The sequence below is a fragment of the Ictalurus punctatus genome, chromosome 25 (genome assembly GCF_001660625.3).
Source record: "Ictalurus punctatus breed USDA103 chromosome 25, Coco_2.0, whole genome shotgun sequence".
NCBI classification, from domain to species: domain Eukaryota; kingdom Metazoa; phylum Chordata; class Actinopteri; order Siluriformes; family Ictaluridae; genus Ictalurus; species Ictalurus punctatus.
Window position 1 is genome coordinate 2,394,494 of NC_030440.2, and position 25,507 is coordinate 2,420,000.

The following is a 25,507-nucleotide window of genomic DNA, read 5'->3' on the forward strand; positions in this document are numbered from 1 at the left end:
ACTACCACGTCATTGTCACGTGACGCGGTTTGAATTCAGGCCGGGTGTAAACGCGTTTGAATCCTGGGCAGTTGGTAACGTTTCTGTTTGGGACGGGATTACAGTCATAGCTATAGTTATTGAACGTGTTTTACTTGCATTACAGATGATTTTTATTTATTTAGCTAAGACACCTGGGTTCGTTCAATTAAGAGTACAGGATAGAGTTTTTGACGCATTAAATAAATAATAATAATAAAAAACCCGGACCATGGAAAAGTGGGAGTCTACAACACAACAAACCAGCACGTGAGTATATTCTCTAATGCTGAACAGATCAGTTAATTAATCCAGATTAAGTAACAAAACGTTTGTGTAAAGCAGATTGAACTGGGAATTAGCTGTCTACCCTGTCAGTATTTTATTTACTGTATATGAATTGAGCAGGATATGACGTGGAGCTTCATGCTGTTACATGCATGTACAGTACACACTGGTTTCCAAATTACTTTAATTACTAGGATATTAAAAACAACCCCAATTAATCACATCATAATTACTGGCTTTCTTGTTTAAATAATAATAATAATAAATCATCTGTGATATTAGTGAGATTAGCTTAATAAAATGGTCAAGGTTGGATAAGACACAGTCTCTCAACAGTACAATCAAATTATCTTATGCGCTAAAGTTCAAAATCAAATCACCAAACATGCACTTCCTAATACAGGGGTTCCCAAACTTTCCCAGGGCAAGGCCCCCCAAATGGCATTAACATTTGACCGAGGTCCCCCTTTTGCAAGATGTTTTTAAAACACATTAAAAATAAAGAGTTCTGAATATATCCCCCCTTTTTTATTATTATTAATAATTACATATTACATCTTTATAGTACATTAGGAATTGATTGTGTGTGTGTGGTTGTCTGAGACTGAGAACGAGGAAATCATGTATTTATTTATTTTTCATACCAAATTGTTGAGGCCCCCTTGCGGCCCCCACTTTGAAAACTACTGTCCACTGTTACATTACATTAGGAATTGATTGTGTGTGTGTGTGTGTGTGTGTGTGTGTGTGTGTGTGTGTGTGGTTGTCTGAGACTGAGAACGAGGAAATCATGTATTTATTTATTTTTCACACCAAATTGTTGAGGCCCCCCGGGCGCCCCCTAGCGGCCCCCACTTTGAAAACCACTGTCCTAATAAACCCAGAAAGAGAGTAAAAGGTAACTGAGAACACATCCAGCGGGATCCTTCAGAAATAGACCTTATCCACAGTGTCACACTTTTTTTGGAGAGGGTATCTGGAAGGGTCAAACTACCTGAGGTGAGGAAAATGCCAAACAATTCAGCAATTCGCTGTCCTCATGCAGTTAGGTTTTATTTGATAGTTTCTCCAAAGACTGGAGCCACTTTTCCTTTTGGCTTATTCCCCGTTTACTAAAGAGTAATCTTCATAACAGAAGCTAACGGGGACATGATTATAGTGCATCGTTTCCGTCTATAAAGATTAACGAGTGTATTTTACAGAAAAGCGTATGTCCAACCAAACGTCGGGCATAGGTTCGTTTCATTTCCATGTCAAAAGGCATCTTTAATGATCTTTAAGTCTAATACGGTGCAGCGAAATCAAAAGTAGCATGTTTAGCATTAACGGACTAGTCAAATGAATTCAAAAACACATTAACATCAGCGCCAAATGACAAATGAATCCTTCTATGAATCGAACTGTTGTCTTTATTCAGCCTACTCTACAGGTCAAGATTTTAAATTCACCTTGCCCGTGACGTATTCATTAAGTTCACACTCGATGCGACGTCGTATGTTCACTACACCAATGTATATGATCAAGTAAAGTTTGTTAGCTCGATGAGCACAGTGACCTGATATTCCTTTAGATGCATTGTATTCCTCTGCCACAGTTGCCCATTCAACCCTGTGGACGGCGGGATCCCATCGTCATGGAGTGCGACCAAGGAAGAGTGTATTAGCCAGAATAAAGAGCAGCCTGGTGCAGTACAGAGCATGTACTGTAAGGAGCTTGTGCTTGGAGGTGACACAGAGTTTTCCTTCGAAGAGCTGCGTGCCCAGCGATATTACAAACGGCTCAATGGTACGTCTAAAAAAAAAAATTGTTTGGTATACAGTGGCAACGTTGTCTAGGACAGCCTTTGCAATACCTCACATGCAGAAAATGCAACGTCGATATCGATGTTGACACGACAGCCCATAGCGTTCAGCCCAGATGAACAAAAGGGGGCGCTTGAGCACTTTTATTAAAGGTGTGTTAGGTACGATTTGTGAAAAAAAGATCTCAAACAGTAAGGTCAAGTTAGAACTCTATAAGCCTGTGACGTCTCCTCATAATGATTAATGCGAATGTGAGGGGGTATTTGGCGATGTGTCTATAAGATATCTGACAAACGGTAAATCCAAATACAAACAAACCACCTGGGTCAGAAGGCAGGTTTCCAAACAGTGTTTTTTTTTTTTGTTGTTGTTGTTTTTTTTTTTTTTTCTGGTATTAACTCCTTAATGCATTGCTGATTCCCCCTAGCTCATCAGAGCAAGTAGAAGTCAGAAATTTTCCTTCACAGAACAGTACATCAGTCAAGATCAACGCGCTTAAAATACATTAATACATTTTTTTGAATTTCTTTTTTTAATTTGTCAGAAAAAGTCTTACATTTGAACCAAGTCAAAGAAGAGCTGAGGTTTCAGATTGAGCAGAAACAGAAGCTTATTCAAGGGAGGAATGGTGCCGTCCAACATCGGGTAAGTGATTCCGACCTGTTCTTCACTAGCATGGGTAAATTTGAAACGTTTGATGTTCTTTTATTGTCACTATTGGTATTAAGCTGCAGTGAGGGCAATCATCTAGTACCATCAGGGCCTGACAAAAGACACAGGCTTTGACACGGTACATACTGCACGGCCGTTGAAACAGTACGCGTTAAACAGTACGTGTATGTAGTATGAATACAATCCCGGACATACTACGTCCGCCATGCTGGCATTGTCATGTGACCTTCAAAGTCATCATAAACACTCATATCTTAAAGGGATCACGTCAGGAAATGTTCATAAGGAAAATGAACTGAATTAGTCATTTAATGTGGGCAGTATTTACAGGCTGAGGGATACTCGTTGCCGTTATCTTGGCCGGTTTAGGCATGACGGAGATCACAAAAAAGGTTTCAAACGCTGTGACGACTGTTTTCTCGTTTAAACCTTCAACAAGTTAGCGATTTATTCAGGTGTTGTTAAACAAGTCCTGTGTAACCAAGGTTTAATCCTTAAAAAGAGCCGACACGCCGTCTTCCACGATTTTTTTTTATTTTTTATCCTGAGCTCGTCCTCACCAGTCCTGTTGCATTATGGGAGTTTTGACTCACGTAGTGTCCATCTGTAGCATACTGCAAAAACATTGCTGCAAGCAGTACGCCATCCGGATATTTCTCGCCTACTGAGAATTCGGACATATTACCCCCTATATATAATATAAGAGTTTGTGAAAATAAACAATTTAGTCTTCCGGGATCCACTGCATGGACACAAACAATAGGTCATGTGTCACAGTCAACTCCTCAGCAAAATGACAACGGGAATGTAAGGAATTAGAACCGTCTTTAAACATCTTCATTTGTGGTGCTTTCTTTCTAATATTTTTGTGACCACCTTTGTGATTTACAGCCTCTTGATGCACCACAGCATCCCCAGCAGACTGCTGATGTCAGCAGTGCTCCTGTTCCCAATGAGGCTGCTCCATTGAAAATTTACAGTGAGCCAGAAATATCTAGAAACACCGCCACGAGGTAATCGTCGATCGCAAAGATTTTAGCAATATCACTTTTTTTTTTAAACATAATTTTTAAGATTGCTTTATATATTCCATCAGAAACATCATCATAAACCATGAAGACATGGGACCAGGTAAGCTCCATTCTTTATGGATGTCTTTCAGTGCATTTTTTTTGTTGTTGTTTGTTTGCACGTTTTCACGTGTGCTCTGAACGTTACTGATCATGAGTCAAGCGAGCATACTCCAATCATGAGACTGGTCACCATACACACGTGATCATTAAGTTATAAAACATTAAATACTAGTCCTAATTTAGGTTGCTAAATGAACGTACTTATCAGTTAAGCGATTTTTGAGATTTTTCTTCATTTTAAATAATTCCGATAACACCCGAGTACTTTATTTAATTGAATAGAGCAGTGGTTTTCAAAGTGGTGGCCACCAGGGGGCGCCCGGGGGGCCTCAACAATTTGGCATGCCCATCCCTCCCACTAGTATGTTTTCTCTTTCTCACTCTGACAACCCCACACACACACACAAAATCTATTCCTAAATGTAATGTAAAGTTGTAAGATGTAATTATTAATAAACGTGTCTTAAAGACATCTTGCAAAAGGGGGGCCTCGGGTCAAATGTTAATGCCATTTGGGCGGCCTCGCACTGGAAAAGTTCGGGAACCCCTGGAATAGTGTCTCTTTAAAAGGACCTGAAATGTTTTGAGCAAGATGCCATACTGAGAGGATTGAATTTGATGTTGCAATATAAAAAAAAAGGGTATCCTGTGATAACAGTCTGTAGAGTTTACACAGAATGGTGCAAAAAAAAAAAACATCCAGGAAGTGGTAGTTCAGAGAGGTCAGATGAGAATGGCCTGACTGGTTTGAGCTGACAGGAAGTCTCATCGTAACTCGAATAACCGCTCTTTACAATCGTGAACAGAAATGCAGGTTCTGGATTACACGATAATAATCCCATTATTTCTTAGCGTAAAGCAAATGGCATTCTCCACATCTCTCATCCACTACGCGCTCTACCTCGAGTATAACATAATGCTGTTGTACACGCTATAGTGTACTACATGTAGCGTGTAAGATTAGAGATTCACCCACAGAGGGGAAAAAAATGTCTCAGAAGAATAGCTACAGCAAATGCACATTTCTGTCTTTATATGATTTCTGCAAGAATGAGTAGGTGTAATTTATCTCATTTTTAAATACATTTCAATGTAACAGGGTCATTACTGCCGGACACTTCACACAAAAGTGCGGACTGACGCGGTCAACTGGTTTAAAACCGAACTAGAGATGTACTGCCTGTCAATTCTCGCTTCTTGATTTGTAGCATCTAACCTCACAGCACTCGTCTTTTCAGCGTGAAGGCTAATAAGACCGTGTTTGGCCGTTTATTTGCACACATACACAAGTTTACAGCATGATAGTCATTGTGCCTGGATTTGTGCAGCTATATTCTATCCAACTGTTCATTAATTGCAGCCTTCAACGAGGCTTTCTTTGTTGAATCTCACGTCGGTCAATCGTGCAGCCCTAATCCCCTTTTTTTAATTTTATTTATTCTTTATTTTTTTGTCTAACGTTCAGGTACAGCTGGTGTTAAACAGAGGCGTTCACAGCCATCAAAATGTTTTCCTATGTATGATGAGAATGTTTTGTCTGAGAAGCCAAATACAAGGTGAGTTCACAGTTAGCAAGTTAGCAAGCAAACTAATTATACCACCAAAAAAAAAAAAAAAAATCATAGTACTTGGCAATATTTTGTGTTTTTGCTGTAATATTTATTTATTTATTTATTTATTTATTTTAAGAAAAGCATTTTCTTAAACAGGTTTAGATTTAATTTCAGTTTACTTCTTTTAAAAAAAAAAAAACTTTGGTAATTTCTGCATGATTCTTCTTTTCTTTTAAGATCATCCTCTGTGAGCCTCAAATCTTTGAAGCTGCCCACCTCCATTTTGAAATCCAGACAACCTGCATCAGAGTGTCCCAGTGATAAAGTAAAGGTTTTAGGTTGAATATCTCAGCATTTGGCCATTTTGTGTCTTTTAGGACTTTCCTGTAATTGTCCTAACTCGGGTTTCATTTGTCTCTTTGCTGTATATAGTGCTTTCAGTTTTTTTTTTTTTTCCCCCTTCCTCTATTTAGGATGCCTCCCTTTCACGATCTGAGGAGGCCATCATCAACGCCCACTGGAATAAGACACTCTGCCGAAGCCCGGATGACACACGTGATTTTGTTTGTGCTGCTCAGCTGGCCTCCACACCATTCGGAGGACCAGGGAGACAAAACCCCTCAGAAAGAGTCCGGCTGGAAGAACGTGAAGCCCTCAACAAAACTGGTTCTGTTGTCTTCAAAGAGCCGAACTCTGAGACCAAAGTAGAGCCAAATAAGCTGAGGTACTTCTTACATGAATCATATTTTTTCTTTATAAATGCGAGGGGAAACTTTCATGCTGAGAATTAGGATGATAATGAACGCGGCATTTACCGCTGCACGCGAATGGACATGAATTCACAATAAAGTCTCCTACCTGAGACTCTTGCTTGTGTAATGTCTTACCAAACTATGCGTAAGAAATAAACTCTACTTGAGATTGCCTCGTATGGTTTAGGCAAAGTGATTTAGTCAAGCAGTAGCTGTAGGCTTCCCTTGCCTTAGCCTTGTAATTACAATTCAAATCTAAAAAAAAAAAGCAAGCAAACTTTACCAGACATGTACCGTCTGATCTGGACTATTGTGTTCGTTTGTTCTTTTAAGCCAGCGTAAATCAGTTCTTCAACGATAGTGTTTGAACTTAAGCATGCAGATATCCTGCAGACATTCAGTTAAGTTTTAAGACTTAGTTCATTTGCTTCTTCAAATGTCTATTTATTTTCATACACAGCCCGATCGAGGAGATCAGCCATGAGTGGGGTTATACCTCCTTAGCTTCCACCTGTCCTCTGGAGCTGGAATCACAAGGAAGGCCCACAGTTCACTCAAGAGTTACAGAGGTCATTCAGCCTACCTCAGGAAAAGCATTGTCTGCTCCTGCCCTCGGTGAGCCAATCCTCTGTGAAAGGGTGTAATCGTTTTTTAACTGGAACCAAACTCCACAGTTTTACAGGTTCTGGATCGTTCCAAGTGAAAGTGACCTGATCCATAGACTTTTAATGTCGGTGCATAAATAGATGTAAATCGCTCTGGATAAGGGCGTCTGCCAAATGCCGTTATTGTTAATACTAGTCATCCATCATGCGTCGACCTCTGTGGCTTCGCTGGAGCGGATGACTATATGGGTGTTGCCTGGACGCTATACTTTCTCAGCGAAAGCGGTGATAAGGCCAACTGTGAATAAAATCCAAACAGCCAAAAGGCTTCAAAATTCATTTGAAGGGGGAAAAAAAAATTTTATTCACTTGTGGTAGCAAATAATGTCACATTGACTTGATCACTCTCTTCATTTGAGTCCCGTTTAACTCTTTCCTGTGCACTGGGGATAGTGGGCTTGTTATGGCAGTATTACACCATTAGGTGGCGCTTAACCCTTAACTTTAATTAAAAAAAAAAAAAAAGTCTAGAATTTTGTGAACAAAAATCTTGCATGCTGATCGGAGTTATGATTCAACTGATCTATTCAGACATTCAGAAACCATGTACACAGAGCCAGTTAATAATATATAATTGTTATATATCGTATCTGTAAATCTAATACTTGCCACATAGTTAAACTGCTTCGCCACCATCTTGAATAAGATGTTTAGCATGTGTCCTGTAAATGCTTGTTTTAACAGAGACCGTGAATCCATGCAGTCTGGATGTCAGAAAAGCACTGCTTGATAATGTGGACCTGGGTTCTATTGCTAATTTCAGCAGGAAAGTTGGACCTCTACCTGACCCTGATGACCTCCATCTTGGTACAGTTTTAAATGTATATGACCCTTACGTTTATTTGATTAAATTGACTTCTGACTAAATATAATTTATCATTCCAGATGGTGAAACACTGTTCTTCCTCAAAAAGATGGACGATCAGGGGATGTGCTTATATTTTTCAAATGGTGGTAGTGTTCTTGTTAAGGTATGTCTTGACTGCACTCATGATCTAAATTTCCATTGACTTCATGTACATAATACAGGTGGTTATTGCATTAGATAATGTTTATGAATGTTGCTGGTGCTTTCTCATTCCCATCAAATTGATATCTTAGACGTTTTTATAAAGAATTTCATATATATATATATTATTCATTTAAATTGAAATTGCAAGCACAATAAACCTCAGAAGAATCAGAAATGGGCCAATTTCCCATACACTGGAGTGAGACCACAGACGTCTCTCGAGCTGTCGCGATCTTTTTCCCAATAAAACATCTTTGGTGTGTCTCCTCAAGTCTTTTGGCCAATCAGAATCAAGATAACGGAATTGTCTTCTTTTCCATGGACAACTTTTCACCCGTTAAAGCCGGCCGAAGCCGATCTTTCGGAACGCTGGTCATCGGCTCGACGCTTTATAGTAATGGAGACAGTAAGGGACCGTCTAAAAAGTGCATGACCTGGGCAACTCTAAGATTCTATCAAATTATCGTCGTCTACTTCGCAGGATATCCAGATTCTGGTTCGAGGCTTTTTACTTTGACCCCAATTAAAAGTGAGTCAGTCCATTGTATGGCAGTCCATATATGTCCACGTGTGGAAGTCCTCCATAGTAGGGTTTAAACAAGAGTAGCCTACAGACACTGCATTTTAGAATAATATAATTCCTAGTCCTTACCCAGAGGGCAGGAAGATTTCAGCAGATGCTGCCAGAATCGAAATAAATCAAATGCTTACAGTCTTACCCATGCAAGTTAGGACATGTAATGTGGTGTAATTTGAAGTTTTTCATAAGTTTATTTTTCAAAATTGGTATGCATACTGAGGATCGTATTGTAACGGTTTGTCCACTGATCATAGGGTTGGCAGTTCGATTCCCAGTGCACATGTCTCCACATGACGAAGTGTCCACGGGCAAGACACTCACCCCCAAGAGAGGAAGGGGGATGTTGAATGAGAAACACAGTAAAGCTCAGGTTAAAAAGCGCTATATAAGTGCAGACCATTTACCATTTGAGTCTCCCAGAATTGTCCTTCTTTCCACTGTAGACTCCAGAAAGCAGTGAGGAATCCATTCTAGTTATTCATTGAGAAACAGGAGTTGTTATCGATCATTTCAGTCGGAGGAGTGTGGGATGTGTGCGCTCACGTCGAGGGGAAGGAAACTTTTGGCACACCGGCGCTTTTATTGCTGTTCCCGTGGGTTTGCTTTGTTGTTGGAAAGACGTGATGAACAGTTTAATAAAGAACTCGCATTCTTTTCGCGTCAGAAACCCCATTGCACAGTTGGTTTTTTTGAATAAGCGCTGTCAGTATTTGTTACGATATAATCATATCGTAACAATTACGATGATAATTGCTCTTTCTGTTTAAAGTCTTAAAATGTTTGGTTTTTTTCACCTTGTATGGAAACCAGTCCATTGTTGTATCTTTCTGGATCGTGCAGGTGGATGAATCTACAGTGCCGTGGGATTTTTATATTGACTCTCAACTGAGGGCCAGGCTGCCTGCTGATCTACAGCACTGTCATGCTCAGAGCACCTGTTACCTCTATGAAAATGGATCTTTCACCTTGTGGCAGGTTCCTCAAGGGCGAACTATTCACGTATGAATCTCACTTTCTTTATCGCAGTAATGGTGCTGAATACATTTTCTACTACTCTGTTTTTGTTTTTTTAAGCAGTCTTTTTCATTTCTATCTAGGAATTATTAGAGGACGACACGGATAGACGGGATGTTCCACATTTGGTGATCCGGTTGTTGGAGATGGTGAAACGTATGCACTCGTGTCGACTTGTTCATGGGGCGTTGCGACCTGAAACACTAATGGTGTGCCACAGGTACAAATATATAAACAGTATAGAGTGGAAACATGTCAAAATCTCACCATGTGAATGGCTGAATAATAAGCCTGGTATTATAGCCCGGTATTTGAATATAGTCTTTTCTTGTATGCATTGTGATATATTTGTGACACCTGATAGAAAGGTAGGCAGTTATTTTAATATTACGATGTAATATCGATTTGAATGTGATCATTTGGTATTAAAATGTTCTATAATGTAATCTATATATGCCTCATATACCTACCCAGTACTCACCTTTATGCTCGGGTGTAATCATTGTTTCCCCAGCTGTGAAGACAGCGTTATCTGCGTGGATTTCTCAAATTCGTTGGACTTGGAGCTGCAGACTGACACGACGACGGTGCGGTATCTTCCTTCGGCTCAGGACTACATTAAACAGGGTTTATTGTTGCCCTCTGCCTCTCCTTACCAGGTAAATCTCCTCATGTGCAGCTGTCCTAGAGTACCATCCCTTCTGAAACCAAATGTGCAACATGACACAGAAAAATCAGTCCTAATGCGTTCGTCATCTTTCTTCTTAATAGGTGGACCTCTGTGGGATTGCAGAAATCGCACACTTGCTACTGTTTGGAAAAAAGATGAAAATAATTAAGGAGGCATCTTACTGGAGATTGGCAGAGGACTGTGGATCTCTAGATTGGCAAAGGACCGTTGAGCTCAGGTGAGGGGATATAAATGTTGTTAATTAGAACAAGGATTTACTATTTCAGTTTACTTTGGATTCCAAACAATTCTGATTAATTACGAGGTTTTTGTTTGTTTGTTTGTTTAATCTGTTTGGCCTTTCTTTTTTAGCAGCCTGCTTGGTCCGTTGTGGCAAGACTTTTTCCACAATCTTTTGAATCCAGAGGACAACTCAACAGAGTTTATTTTGTCCAACTTAATCAACAACTTAAAGAACACTCTCTATGAAGACTTGGAGTGTCAGTTTTCTCTGTAATGTGTGCTGTCAAGTCACTTTTCTGTGTTTTTATATATATGTTTCTCTCACCTGATCTTCAAAAGTCATTGTCTGTTCCTTTTTACACAATTTCTTTCTCTTTTTTTTTTTTAATGTTAGTTCAGATAATTAAATTCATCCATAACTTTACCTAATTATCTTATTCTCTACTAGTGTTGTGTTTTTAATCCTTCATTAAACAGGCAAAAATATGACAATTACAATGCTTGGGGTTTTCTGTTTTGTTTGTTTGTTTTGCTAATTTGTAATTATAATAGAAGTTAAATGAATGTGTTGGGGCGGGGCTACTTATCACCAATGATTTAACTAAAGACAGCTTTTATAAATGACCGCACTATTCAGTGCTATGCCACGAAAACCAAATAGGTTTTTGTATTATTAAAGAGATGTGTTTTAATTTGTGTGCATTCGTCAGAGGTAACATATAGGCACACTTACACTATGAAGGACTCCCAACCGACTCAGTTTCTCCTTCTAGCTGATTCGACTGGTGGGCTTTCTTAGTAGCCGATCAGTTTGCATTAGGTGTAGGGAGAACATAACTCTGTCGGGTGGTAGGTCTCCACAACCATAAATAATCTTTCCTCTAAGCCTTTCATGTAATGGGAGCCTTGAGGCAGTTGAGAATACAGGTGTTGTATTGCTTTGTTTGCTGGGAGGAGTGACTCCTCATTTGCTATTTAAATGGTAGTACAATGAAGCTGTTGGTAGGATATGGTCACTGGTTGAGCAAATAGTCATTCCTTCGTACTCCACCTCAAAGGTCTGGAATGTCTTACTGAAGTCAAGGGCCCTGTGAATAGGATTGGTTCCTTATGGATTTAGACTCGGACGTGTAAGTGGCAGATGTCTTTATTAACTCCTGGATAGTTGCTCTTTAAGACTCTGGATTGAATGAGAGAGACAGGGGGAAAGTATGATTCTGTAAGTGTCTTAGGGTTTAATGAACACCCAGATAATTCAGCAGTTCATGTTCATATTAAAGTGATTCCTTTTCTTTTAATATTTGCTAAGCAGCTTGAACACCGATACTGTGCCTGGCTGTGTTAACTGTATCATGTGTGTACTTGTCTGTACACATAGTTGGCTTAACCCAATCGCGATGTACCTTGAGGGTGTGGCCAAAAAAAAAAAAAGATCTTAAAATTAAACGTATAACTGCTGGTTGTTTTAAGGACCAAAAGATGAGGCAATGAGAATGAGTGTAATTATATATATATATATATATGGATTAATCTGAAACCTCAATCACAAATCTGTGAACCATTATAACATTTTGGCAATTGTCATGCATAGTTTTTCCTTTAGACAAATTCCCAAGGTTGAATTAAACCCAAAATTATAATTCTGCTGGTGTTCCTGTACCTCAGACATAAAGCAACATATTTCATATATTTTAAAAAAATATGCCTTATGTGTCCTGCTTCTGCAGCATGCTCACTCCTTTTAGACAGATGCATTCAAAATAACATTCCAGCACCACTAATAATTCTCATAATACAAACACATCAACTCTTTATACGTTATAAAGAGTTGGTTGCTATGTTAACTCCATTAGAAGTGATTACAACAGGCCCATGAGGCATATGAGAGTTCAGTTATGGTGACAAATTATCCCTGACAGGGATCATTTTGACCAGCCTCACACCTCCTCCACAGAAGAACGCACCCAACTCATCCCAACATGTGCTGGCCTGTGTGCTGCATGTTGACAGGAGCAGCTACCACAGTTCTGTGTGTGCGAGACAGACAGACTGTGAGGTGTGAGTGAGTCTTTTGTCGAGTTCTATTGAAGCCTGTTTTCCACTTCTAGGCAGAAAGGTAAGTTATTTATTTTCTCTTAGGACAGGGTGGATTTGAGAGGGGAAGGACGGTCGAAAACACCTTGAATAAAAGGTAGTAAGGCGCAAAAGCTTCGAGTGGAAAGGTCATGTGACTTAATGGGAAGAACGAGATGTGGGAAGGGTAGTGACTCATCAGGCAATCTTTTCTTTGTTCAGCTTTCATTTCCTACTTTTTCATTTAAAATGCAGGCTAGACCTGAGGGGGGGGAAAAAAGGCTTGCATTTTCTTTCAGAGATTAGTGTATTTTTATTCGTTTTAGTGTGATGTCCAAAATGTTCTCACTTACCAGGATGGGCTGCAGGATGCAGATATTTCCAGCACTTTTGGAACGTGGTTAAGTGAGACAGGGACGAAGAAAGTTTGGACCTGAATTGATCCAGTGGAATTTTCACATTAGTGTCCTTGGGCTGTCTTAATGAAAAAGTAACTCTGAAAAACAAGGTAGTTCTTAGTTGTCTCAATAAACAGATTTCTTATGCAGGACCTAATTAGCTGAGTAGTATGCAGTGTCTGTATTAAGGCGCCGGCTCACCAGTAGAATCTTTGACCATCCGTAAGTTGGTCGTCAGAAAGTGAGCACAACTTTGCACCATTTTGTGTCGTTATTATGAGCAATACCAGTTTAGACTGTCGATGAGAACATGATGAATGTGTTAGATGATTCAGCATCTATGAAGGACTGCTTTAGGAAAGTTTAGTATGCATTGATCAAGCTTAATGTGTACGGTATCTTAGCGTTAAGCATGTTCGCCTCACACCTCCAGGGTTTGGGGTTCGTTTCTCGCCACTGCCCTGTGTGTGCACACATGTTCCCCTGTGCTGCGGGGGGGGGGTTCCTCCAGGTACTCCAGTTTCCTCCCCCAGTCCAAAGACATGCCTGGTGGGCATGGTGATTGGGCTGATTTTGATGTCCAACATGTCTGTAGTGTATGAATGTGTATGTGATAGTGCTCTGTTATGGATTGGCACCCTGTGTACCCCCGCCTTGTCCCCGATGCACCCCACGGCTCTGACGGATACGCGGTATAGAAAATGGATGGATGTCCACGCTTATAATACCTTGGGTATTTTTTTGGACTTGTTCTCCCTTCCGTCAGCTTCAGAATTATTGGTATCCTTAATAAAAGCTTGTGATGAATGATATATCGAGTATATTTTGAACATATGTGCAGTCTTATAGAGAACAGTATGTTTTTTGAACAGTGCAGTTTTTCCGTTTTAAAATGATTGGCACCCCTCGATTACTATTTGGTGAAGCCTCCTGTGGAGAAAATAACAGCAAGTAATATTTTCCTGTAATTTCTAAAAGCTTGGACACTCGAGTAGAAATTTCTTCGACCACTGTATGTCAAAGACATACAGGCATGCAGTTTTTGCTTACACCATGCTCCTTTGCCTCATAGGTGATCGGGTTGCACCAAGAAAAGCAGAACGGCTTGACGATGTGAGTGAGAGACTTCCATCACTAAATATCACCTGTGGCCAACAGGAATATAGAGGTAAGGCTTCATCGCATTCCTACTCTACCTACCTGAAAATCTCCCAAAATGAATACGGTCCCCTCCAAAAGTATTGGAACAGCAAGGACAATTCTTATGTCTTTGCTATATACTGAAGACATTTGGGTTTGAGATCAAAAGATGAACGAGATGATAGGCTAGAATTTCAGCGTTTATTTCCTGATATTTACATTTCGATGTGCTGAACAAGTTACAGTGGTGCTTGAAAGTTTGTGAACCCTTTAGATATTTCTGCGTAAATATGACCTGAGAGATGATAAGATTTTCACACACATGCTAAAAGTAGATAAAGGGAATCCAATTAAACAAAGAAGACAAACGATATTATACTCGGTCATTTATTTATTGAGGAAAATGATCCAAAATTACATATCTGTGAGGGGTACAAGTATGTTAACCTTTGCTTTCAGTGTCTGGTGTGATCCTCTTGTGCAGCAATAATTACAACTAAAAAAATTTGGTAACTGTCGATCGGTCCTGCGCATCGGCTCGGAGGAGTTTTAACCCGTTCCTCAGTACAGAACGGCTTCAACTCTGAGATGTTGGTGGGTTTCATCACATGACCTGCTCGCTTCAGGTTCTTCCATAACATTTCTATAGGATTACGGTCAGGGCTTTTGACTTGTCCGTTCCAAAACATTACCTCTATTCTTCTTTCACCGTTCTTTGGTAGAACGACTCGTGTGCTTAGGATCGTCGTCTCGCTGCATGACTCACTTTCTCTTGAGATTCAGTTTACGGACAGATGTCCTGATATTTTCCTTTAGAAATCGCTGGTATACTTCAGAATTCATTGTTCCATCAATGATGGCGAGTCGTCCTGGTCCAGATGCAGCAAAACAGCCCCAAACCACGATACTACCACCACCGTGTGTTACCGATGGGATAAGGTTCTTATGCTGGAATGCCGTGTTTTCCTTTCTCCAGACATAACGCTTCTCGTTTAAACCAAAACATTCTATTTTGATCTCATCTGTCCACAAAATATTTTTCCAGTAGCTTTCTGGCTTCTCCATGTGATCTTTAGCAAACTTCAGATGGGCGGTAGTGTTCTTTTTGAAGTGGCTTTCTCCTTGCAGCCCTGACATGCGCACCATTGTTGTTCAGTGTTCTCCTGATGGTGGACTCATGAACATTAACATTAGCCAATGTGAGAGAGGCCTTTAGTTGCTTAGAAGTTACCCTGCGTTCCTTTGTGATTCCTTTGTGATCTTTGTTGGTCTTCACTCCTGGGGAGGGGAACAATGGTGTTGAATTTCCTCCATTTGTACACAATCTGTCTGACTGTAGGTCGGTGGAGTCCAAACTCTTTAGAGATGGTTTTGTAACCTTTTCCGGCCTGATGAGCATCAACTCTTTTTCTGAGGTCCTCAGAAATCTCCTTCCACAAAGTTCCACAATACACACTTCCACAAACGTGTTTTGAAAATCAGACTTTGATAGATCCCTGTTCTTTAAATAAAACAGGACGCTCACTCACACCTGATTATTATCCCATTGATTGAAATCACCCGACTCTAATTTCACCTTTGACCTTCTACTTTTAGGACTACTTTTTTTTTTTTAAAGGAAATTTGAAGTATAAAGACTATACTTCAAGAATAAGAATTTCTGAAGAAAAGCAGGATTTTGACAGAGTTATTAGTCAAATAAAGTTTCAGTCATGTGTTCAGGTACTACTGGAATAGCACTGAAGTTTATTTACTCTGTTCATTTTTATGAGCTTGTATCATAAAACTCTATATTGTATATATATTGTAATTGTATAAAATCATTTTTTCACCTCTTATGCAACCTAATTGTTGCTCTTCATTATAATGTAAGGTGTCATACTGCTTAGCGGTTAGCACGTTCTCCTCACACCTCCAGGGTCCGGGGTTCGATTCCCACCGTGGCCCTGTGTGTGCGGAGTTTGTATGTTCTCCCCGTGCTGCGGGGGTTTCCTCCGGGTACTCCGGTTTCCTCCCCCAGTCCAAACACATGCATGGTAGGCTGATTGGCGTGTCCAACGTGTCCATAGTGTATGAATGGGTGTGTGAGTGTGTATGTGATTGTGCCCTGCGATAGATTGACACCCTGTCCAGGGTGTACCCCGCCTTGTGCCCGATGCTCCCTGGGATAGTCTCCAGGTTTCCCCGTGACCCTGAAAAGTATAAAGCGGTATAGAAGATGGATGGATGGATGGATGGATGGTGTCATACTGCAAAACAGGTGTGACGCATTACTATTGTGAACAGTTTAAACGTCATGACGGAGTATTTCGGGTGTTCTTTTGTTCTCATTATTATCATCAAATATTTCACTTACTGTAGATACAGCTAGATTCTAGAAATGAAGTGACACGTTACAAGACTTTTGAATTAAACACATGAAAAGATATATGGTATTTTATATATTAGAGTTGTGCATTAGAAGTAGCTTTAGAAGTATACCATATATCTGAGGTAACTCTATTTGGCTCCACTGTTCAGGCTTCTGTAAACTTTTCCTATTACCGCTTATCTGAGTTCCTGTGGAGCTTTATTGCGTGCTCATTCTGCCCTATTTGATGTTCACTTCTGAGTAAATATTGACTGGCCTACTTAAACAAGGATATAGCCTGGAGATATTATTCAGGTATGGACACAGTATATCAACATGATGTACTTCACTGTGAAATGTCATGCGTTATTTAAATAAGCTTCCCAACCCGAAAGATTGTCGAATACGTTTTAAACAAAGATGCACTTTGGTGTAGCGTTCTCCCAGCTCATTAACATAGAGTTATTATTTTAATTTCATAACCTCGTAGTTAATGACAATAACCACAGATTCATATAGTCAACTTGTTTTCACCTTCACTTGTCATCTGAATTTCTGTGAAGTTGCTTCGTGAGAATGTCTTCTGTGAAATGTGCCCATCCTTCAGTTTGGTTTGGGAGAAGAACACAGTGGCGATACACACCAGGAGTTGTAACAAATCCGGAATGTAATCAGTCAGGATTTGACATTGTAACTCGGCTGGTTTCTGTGGCAGGCGAGCGATTGATTTCACAGTGGAAAAATTGAGGGCAGTGTCCGTTTTATTTACTTATTTTTTGCTGTTCAGGGTCATGGTACGCTTTAACTCCGTTCGTGGCAGTCTAGCAGTGTTAACACCTTTTTGTGTGGACAGGCAGCATGTGCTTTGTTCATCAATCCCAGCCTGATACATAACTCATTAATGCTGTTTATTTTATAGAGCACAGATGTCAGCTAGACCAATGCGTGTAGAGGTGTGTTTACTTCTGGGCGTGTAGTAATTCTCACTCAAGCGACTCAAGGCTGATTTAGGTGGATTTTTTTTTTTCTTTCTTTATGACGGAAGTAGAGGGTATGATCTGTTGTCAGCTGTCTGTTTCAAGCTGGTGTGGTTTTCCAGAGTCTCACAGTTCTTGTGGAAGATGAAGGAAACAGAGCATTACAGACTTTACTTTTGTTTCCCCCAGGCCTTTAAAATGTTCCAGAGGAAGAAGAAGAAGAAGAGAAAGATAGAAATCTCTGCACCCAAGAACTTTGAGCACCGGGTACACACATCTTATGATGCTGCTCGGGGCTGTTTTGTAGGACTACCACCACAATGGCAAAGTATAATAGAAACACTAAAGAGACCCAAGCCTTTGGTGGATCCCTCCAACATCACATCGGTGCAGCGTAAGCAGGAGAAGGTACAGCATTAGAAGTTGTCGTTGTGTCATAAAGAAACTCAATCTCCATGCCATGATTGAGTGCGTGTGCATAATCATTTGTTGTGTGTAAAATTAGTCTTCGTCTCCTGTGCTTGTTTATAAGGAGAACTATCAACTATCAGTCGACGATGGGCTTAGTCTTCTTAAATCACCCACTACATGCGTACTGATTTTATATGATATATTAATGTGATATTCATATGTAAGTAGCACTCATTTTATGAAGAAGATCTTCATTCATACCATTTTATGGAAAATGAAGGAAAATACATCAAACAGCCGAGACAAATCGATAATGCGTACGGAAAGTTTGCGCACAAGTGAGTGTCTTTACTGAAAGACACTAGATTGGCAAACCAGAAAGGCAAGTTCTCTCGCCTTCACGCTTAAGGAAAATCTGGTCTAAACACACACACTGCATAAACATGGCTGCAAGTTTGTGAGGAAATTAAATAGCATTGTTTTGACACATGACACATCTCGTGTTTCCCGGACAAGTTTTTGCCTCCAGGTGTCGTAGTAGTTACAAAATCTGCTTTGTAAACTTGTATTTCAATGAATACATTTTGAGCAGAGACGAGCTTGTAGAACAGTTCAGCAGAAAACGAAATGCATTCCAAGAGCACACACACACACACACACACGCACAAAAAGCATATAAATCAACTTCCCTCCTTGGCGGATAGCAATAGAATAGATAACTATTTTATCTCCAAGACGTTATTTTGTCTCACAGCTCTTGAATTATAGATAAAAGAGAGCTTGAAGTGTTTTGCTCGTGTGTATTTTTTTTTTTTTTTTTTTTTTAAAAAGAATAACTCTTGTCTATTGCAAATGAAGGCTAAACAAAAGCTTGGGGGGAAAAGCTGTGTAGTGGACTCCGTGCCAGTCAACCTGGTTACGGTGTATTTTTGTACAAGAGAACTAGATCAATTCTTTTAAAAGTTGTATTTTAATTCTAGCATTTGAATGCAGTTGAATATTAATGAGGCTATAACTGTATCCTTACCCCAAACAGAGTGGGACAGTTCCACAGTTAGCAAGTTAAAAAATGTCAGAATTACAACACGTCCGTTATAATCATAACACAGAGTCGCCTTTACTTATGGAATATATAAAGATATTTATTTATTATTATTTTTGTAATTATTTAAGCCCCCTTTCCAAAACTCATCCCAAAGGACTTCATGTGCTCACTATACATATAGTAATGACGTAACGGCTTGTGAAAACTATCCGTCGCTCCATATTCCTAGAAAACTGTGATTTGAGATGCAGCTTCAGGAAATGGATGACTGCAGCTATTTTTCATGAAATTCTCATTAGTATTTAAACAGTGAAATTCGTTCTGACAGTGCTGAGACACCCAGTTATCACTGATCCTCCTGTGCTTAGATCCAGAAAGCAGACTGTCAGCATTTTTGCTTAGTGCATAGCCCGTGGCTGACACGCTCATCGACATGAAAAAGTTGGCACTATCTGCTGTATCTAAATGATCAGCTAGTGGAATATGGAATACAGGTGGGGGATAAGGTTACCACTAAACAACATCATTTAAATGGGAAAGATTTGTGCAACTAGTTGCAGGTTGGGATTTGTATTAAAAAAAATAAATAAATAAATTCACACGAGTTGACAAACACATGAGGCAATTAAACATTAATCAGAATCACTTGCAGGATTCATGATACTACTGGCCAACTAAGTGTTACCAGCATATACGCTACTCTTCAGAGAGAAATAAAGAAGTAAATAAAGAAAGAAAGAATTTGTGTATAAATTTATGTCCAAGTGTATATATGTTTATGTTTTGGAACTTTCCATGATCATGCCATGCAGTTACATCTATGTGTTTAGACAGATTCCAAATGGAAGACCGTATAAAAGACATAACACCTGCAATGAACAACAAACTCCCTTTCCGTAAATTTTGATAAAGCAGAAATACCAATGTTAGATGCTAAATCTGTCTGCAACGTGGACCAACAAGGTAGATATATCGCTCTAATTTACAGCTAAGAACATTTATATAACCCTAGATTCTGGTGTTTCTATGATACATAATGATGAGAAACAAATAAATGTTTTCATAACCTCGATCGGACCAGCAGCTCTGCTGCCTGCATATGGAAGCTTCAGCTTGTTCAGAATATAGCAGCCTTAACAGGTAAAGACATCTGAGCATATTACCAAAGTTATATTGGCTACCTATTTATTCCTGCATTGACTTGATATGTAAAGCTCTAAATTAGCTAATTTGCATTTTGCAGCTTACTGGAGCAGTATAGCCTATCCCAAGCTGAGACAGGCCTGAGGGTGATGAACCAATATGAGAAGAAACAAACACACATATATATATATATATATATATATATATATATATATATATATATATATATATATATATATATATATATAGTGTTCAGTTAAGCTAGTATGTTAAATTAAAAGGAAGAGGAATAATTCCTCTAAATGTAAATATCCAAACTGCATATATTTCCTAATTGTATGTTTAATTTCATTAACAATAGCGATGAAAATAACATAGTCAGTATATACGGTAAGTGAAATACGTTTTCCACATGCGTACTGAAGTTGTGTGTTTTTGGAGATTTTTGAGACTTCTTTCATTTTATAGTATATGATCATAATATTAATACTTACAGTATGTACGTCTTTTGTGGTCTCTTCACACAGGACATCGTGCGGGGCAGTTTTATAGGACATGGAGACTACATTGCGTCAGCAATCGCTGAAATGACTAAGCTTTCTGTTACCAGCTCCAACTCACTCAGGAGGACTAGTCTGTCTGTTCGAAAACGAGCCCAGTCCTTAGGACGCCTGGGTGAACTTGTTGAAGGGGAGACATATCAGTATCAGGAACTGAATGAGAATAAACATAAAAACGGCCAGCCTGTCTTAGATTTGCATGATTGGAGACGGCAAGTCTATAGTGAGAGTGGAAGCCCACGTCCAGGGGCCAAAAACAGTGCCACTCTCCAACCGAATGGGCTGGCCCCAAGAGCCAGGTCTATTATTGAAGTCACTATGGCGTCTTCGGAGAAGCCACGGCTCATGCCAAGGGACATTTTATTTTTACCAGGTGCAGGTCAAGAAGCCACATATGCCCAGAGCGAGAGACAAGGACCTTATTATCCCAGTATGGCTCAGAGAGTCAATAAGATCAACCAAAGGCCTATGTCCTGCCTCTACAATACTCCCACGTTAAGTCAAGGGTCAAAGTTCAAACCAAGGGTGACTCCCAGCTCAGCGCTTCCCCTGGTTTCTGTGGAGACCACTAGAAGACCATACTCCACTTATGACTTGAAGGTAAGTGATGTAAATCATTTCTGTCTGATCAAAATGCTTCACCAGAAGTAAGATGCTTGAAGAATCAGGAGACCAAGAGCCAGGGTATAGTCAAAAAGATGTTTTTTTGTGTGCGCAAAGACAGCCTGGGCCCGACTTCATTTCTTAGCCTAAACATAAGTTGGATACAGTTGGCTTTTATACTCATATGTACGTGCAAGCAACATACCCAAGGCTAGTAAGGAAAAACAAAAGAAAAACATACGACAAAACGCCTTGACAAGAACATAATCAAGGACAGAAACCCAAACACATCGTGAGACCATGAGTAAGCAAAAATCACATCGAACTGATCTGAAATGATTTAATCATGATCATGGCAAATAAGGAAATATATTTCACATAAGCTCAAACATTAATGTCAAGTTTTAAAGTAGTATGTGAATCTGAAGATTCAAAGAAAAGTAATTTATTATATATATATATATATATATATATTTTTTTTTTACTGAGTATTTGTTATAGGTACTCGATAGCTATATGAAGGTATCACTTGTTCCTTGTGCCATTATAGACAAACTCAGGGGGATTCTCAAAACCAAATGGCACCAGCAGTCCAAATCCAGCGTATGACATCCATTCTCAGTCCTCCAGCAATACAACAGTCATATCTCCTAGTAATGCCTCGGTACCCACTATACAGGACAGTCCTTCTCAGCCTCGCCCCTCACCGACAGGCTCCCCTGCCACTTACATTCCTGGGGCTTGCTCTCCCAGCCTAAGAACTCCTGAGCCAGCCACCATTATTTGTGAGCAGCCTGGGGTCACTCATGCACAGTTCAAGGCTGCTCTGCAAATGGTAGTGGACAAAGGGGACCCCTGCACCTACCTGGAGAACTTTGTGAAGATCGGTGAAGGCTCAACAGGAGTTGTCTGTATTGCACGGGAGAAACATACTGGGAAACAGGTAGCAGTGAAGATGATGGATCTGAGGAAACAGCAAAGGAGAGAGCTGCTCTTTAATGAAGTATGCCATTCTATCCTCACTTTAATATGCAAAATCTTTAGTTAATATTGATCAATTGCAAATGGCTTCTTAATGTGGTCATTTTTTTATTACTGTCTTAGCCACCTTTGCCTCTGAATGTGTAATTCTTTGTGGAGAACTGTGAATTCGCGTTTCATATTTTTGAAAATCTTAATTTTTTAGGTGGTTATCATGAGAGACTACAGGCATAAGAATGTGGTTGAGATGTACAAGAGTGCTCTAGTGGAGGAGGAGCTTTGGGTCATAATGGAGTACTTGCAGGGTGGCGCTTTAACCAACATAGTGTCTGAAACTAGGTGAGAGACAATAAAACGATGAATTGTGTTTTAAGACCATTGGTACCCACATAGAACTATGTTCATTGGCCATTTTAACAGAAATACCTACCATATACAGTGCCCTCCACTAATATTGGCACCCTTGGTAAATATGAGCAAAGAAGACTGTGAAAAATTGTCTCTATTGATTAACCTTTTGATCTTTTGTTCAAAAAATTCACAAAAATACTCTGCTGTCATGGATATCAAATAATTGCAAACACAACACAGGTTTATTTTAAAAAAAACAACAACTTATTGTTATATATATATAGGTGTGCGCAGCAATTATTGGCAACCCTATGAATTCATATGAGAAAAATATATTTGAAGTATATTCCCACTGATATTGAAAAATTCTTTGGTACACCTAGGTGACTAGGAGCAGGAAATTGTTCAACCTTGACTTCCTGTTTCACAGGGGTATAAATATGAGGTATCGAGGTATCATTCATAACAATGGGTAAGACCATGGAATATAGCTGTGATGTGCGGGAAAAGGTTGTTGAGTTTCACAAAATGGGGCGTGTCTATAAGAAAATAGCACAAGCATTGAAAACGCCCATTTCCACCATCAGGGCAATAATGAAGAAGTTCCAGTCAACTGGAAATGTTATGAATCGACCTGGAATTTGACGTGTGTCTATATCGTCTCAACGCACTGTGAAGAGGACGGTTCGAGTGGATAAAAAATCTCCAAGGATCACGGCTGGAGAACTGTAGGAGTTAGTTGTGTCTTGGGGTCAGAAAGTCTCCAAAACTACAATCTGAAGTCACCGACATCACAACAAGCTGTTTGGAAGAGTTTCAAGAAAAAGCCTCTACTCTCATCCAAAAACAAACTCGAGCGTCTTCAGTGTGCCGACACTACTGGAACTTCAAATGGGATCGGGTTCTATGGTCAGATGAAACCAGAATAGAGCTTTTTGGTAATAAACACAGAGGTGGTTTTGGCGCACACAGAGAGGTAGCCATATGGAAAAGTACCTCATGTCCACGGTTAAATATGGAGGTGGATCTTTAATGTTTTGGGGCTGTTTTTCTGCCAGAGGACCTGGACATTTTTTTAGGATACATGGCATCATGGACTCAATCAACAGATATTAAATGAAAACCTGACTGCCTCTGCCAGGAAGATCAAAATGGGCCGTGGTTGGATCTTCCAGCAGGACAATGATCCAAAACATCATCAAAATCAACACAGAAATGGTTTACTGACCACAAAATCAAGGTCCTGCCATGACCATCCCAGTCCCCTGACCTGAACCCCATAGAAAACCTGTGGGGTGAACTGAAGAGGAGAGTCCACCAGCGTGGACCTCGAAATGTGAAGGATCTGGAGAGATTCTGTCTGGAGGAACGCTCTCAGATCGCTCGCCATGTGTTCTCCAACCTCATCAGGTATTATAGGAGAAGACTCAGAGCTGTTATCTTGGCAAAGGGAGCTAGCACAAATTATTGACTAAAAGGGTTCCAATAATTGTTGCACACCTATATTTAACAAAGATTTTTTGATAAACCTGTGTTGTGTTTGCAATTGCTTGATATCCGTGAGAGCAGAGTATTTTTGTGACTTTTCTTTAACAAAAGATCAAAAAGTTAAACAATAGAGACAAATTTTCACAGCCTTTTTTGCTCATCTTTAAAATGGGTGCGAATATTAGTGGAGGGCGCTGTAGAAGCATGGATATAATTTGGATGGTGGACCATTCCGGGAACAACAGTGTCACTGATGTAATAGCGTGTTTGTTTTGGGTCCGAATGTATCTCGAACATCAGAGTTAATGGGCTTTATTTTCTCACCAAACAAAATGATCCGCCCAGCGGCATCCACTAATCTAAAACTGACACTGATGTATAAATTGACACGTTTTGCATGCACAATAATTGTTTATGGATAAAGGTGAGCTGTGGGCTCTGGTTGTACACCCACGAGTTGGCTGTATCTAATAAATTGTCCAGCAATTGTACTAAGTGTTAAAACTTTCCCCAGGAAAGTTTCTCTACCTGATATGCTTGTGTCAGTGAATAACACACTACCAGTGTCACTGCTATGCTGAGAACAGTCCATCAGACAAATAATATCGGGTCAGCAGATCAGCTACAGTCAGTAATTACACCTGTGTGGAAGGTTTACCTCATAAAATATCCAATGAGCACCTCCAATGAGGTAGATGACTCATAATGGGTTGTTTTTAATTGCTGTACGAAGGTGGACCTCGGTGGAGAACGGAAATAAACATATTTTGCTTGTCAAGGGCGTTGTTCTCATCTTTTCAAAACTGAATATACTGTAGAACTGATCACATTTAGCCCAGAACAAGTTTTTCTATGCGTTAATAATATTCACGGCTGTGTAAAGTATTTTACTTCCAAAGTGGGGATTTTATTTTAATATCGTAATGCGTCATTAGCTTCATGGCTTTCCCCCTATTGGCTATGCAAAGACTGCCATTTAAAACCTTTTTTTTTATTCCCTCAAACTGGGCTAAGCAGAAAAACAAAATTATGTTTACATAATCTTGTAAAATCCTGAATACATAGATTAACTCAGCTACTCACGCACGCACACCCATTCATCTTCACACGACTTTCCACTCTCCCAAGGACAATATTGTATACAAAATCTTTGTATTTATTGTTAGCTGTTAGCTGTCCTAGCTAATATATTGTATCTGCTGATCACTGTACATCCACACTGTGTGTGTGTGTGTGTGTGTGTGTGTGTGTGTGTGTGCGGACACTCGCACAATCAGGTTGTCAGAGGAGCAGATAGCTACAGTGTGTGACGCTGTGCTGCAGGCTCTCGCCTATCTCCATGCACAAGGTGTCATCCACCGAGACATCAAGAGTGACTCGATCTTACTAACACTGGACGGGAGAGTAAGTACCACTTGCTGTCATATGTACGTACATATCGCTGTTTTCATTGCATCAATAAATATTCAATTCAGCACTAATTCTTACTTAGTATGCGTAGCGTAATACACAGAAGAAGCAAAAAAAAAAAACAAAAAAACAAGCAAGGTTCTCAATATGTTCTTTTTTTCTTCTTCTTCTTCAA

The 25,507-nt window shown here is 39.7% G+C and overlaps 1 protein-coding gene across 6 annotated transcripts in view; it reads left to right on the plus strand.

The window, feature by feature from the left end:
* Positions 1-17: 17 nt before the first annotated feature.
* The window catches only part of pak6b (p21 protein (Cdc42/Rac)-activated kinase 6b), a 27,756-nt gene continuing 2,266 nt past the window's right edge, over positions 18-25,507 (plus strand). The window contains exons 1-17 of one of the 6 annotated variants that reach the window (XM_017456140.3): positions 18-288; positions 1,901-2,091; positions 2,653-2,753; positions 3,672-3,793; positions 3,877-3,911; positions 5,379-5,469; positions 5,704-5,791; positions 5,940-6,190; positions 6,679-6,833; positions 7,568-7,690; positions 7,769-7,854; positions 9,316-9,474; positions 9,573-9,709; positions 10,004-10,148; positions 10,261-10,397; positions 10,535-11,532; positions 12,357-12,982. In XM_017456140.3, the coding sequence (XP_017311629.1) occupies positions 251-288; positions 1,901-2,091; positions 2,653-2,753; positions 3,672-3,793; positions 3,877-3,911; positions 5,379-5,469; positions 5,704-5,791; positions 5,940-6,190; positions 6,679-6,833; positions 7,568-7,690; positions 7,769-7,854; positions 9,316-9,474; positions 9,573-9,709; positions 10,004-10,148; positions 10,261-10,397; positions 10,535-10,676 (2,001 nt within the window). In that variant the 5' untranslated portion in view covers positions 18-250 and the 3' untranslated portion in view covers positions 10,677-11,532; positions 12,357-12,982. Of the gene's footprint in view, positions 289-1,900; positions 2,092-2,652; positions 2,754-3,671; positions 3,794-3,876; positions 3,912-5,378; positions 5,470-5,703; positions 5,792-5,939; positions 6,191-6,678; positions 6,834-7,567; positions 7,691-7,768; positions 7,855-9,315; positions 9,475-9,572; positions 9,710-10,003; positions 10,149-10,260; positions 10,398-10,531; positions 11,533-12,321; positions 14,042-17,529; positions 17,749-20,466; positions 21,100-21,652; positions 22,106-22,288; positions 22,423-25,199; positions 25,327-25,507 lie in introns of those variants that run through there. The other 5 variants (XM_053675678.1, XM_017456139.3, XM_047151076.2 and 2 more) reach the window with 5 other exon arrangements.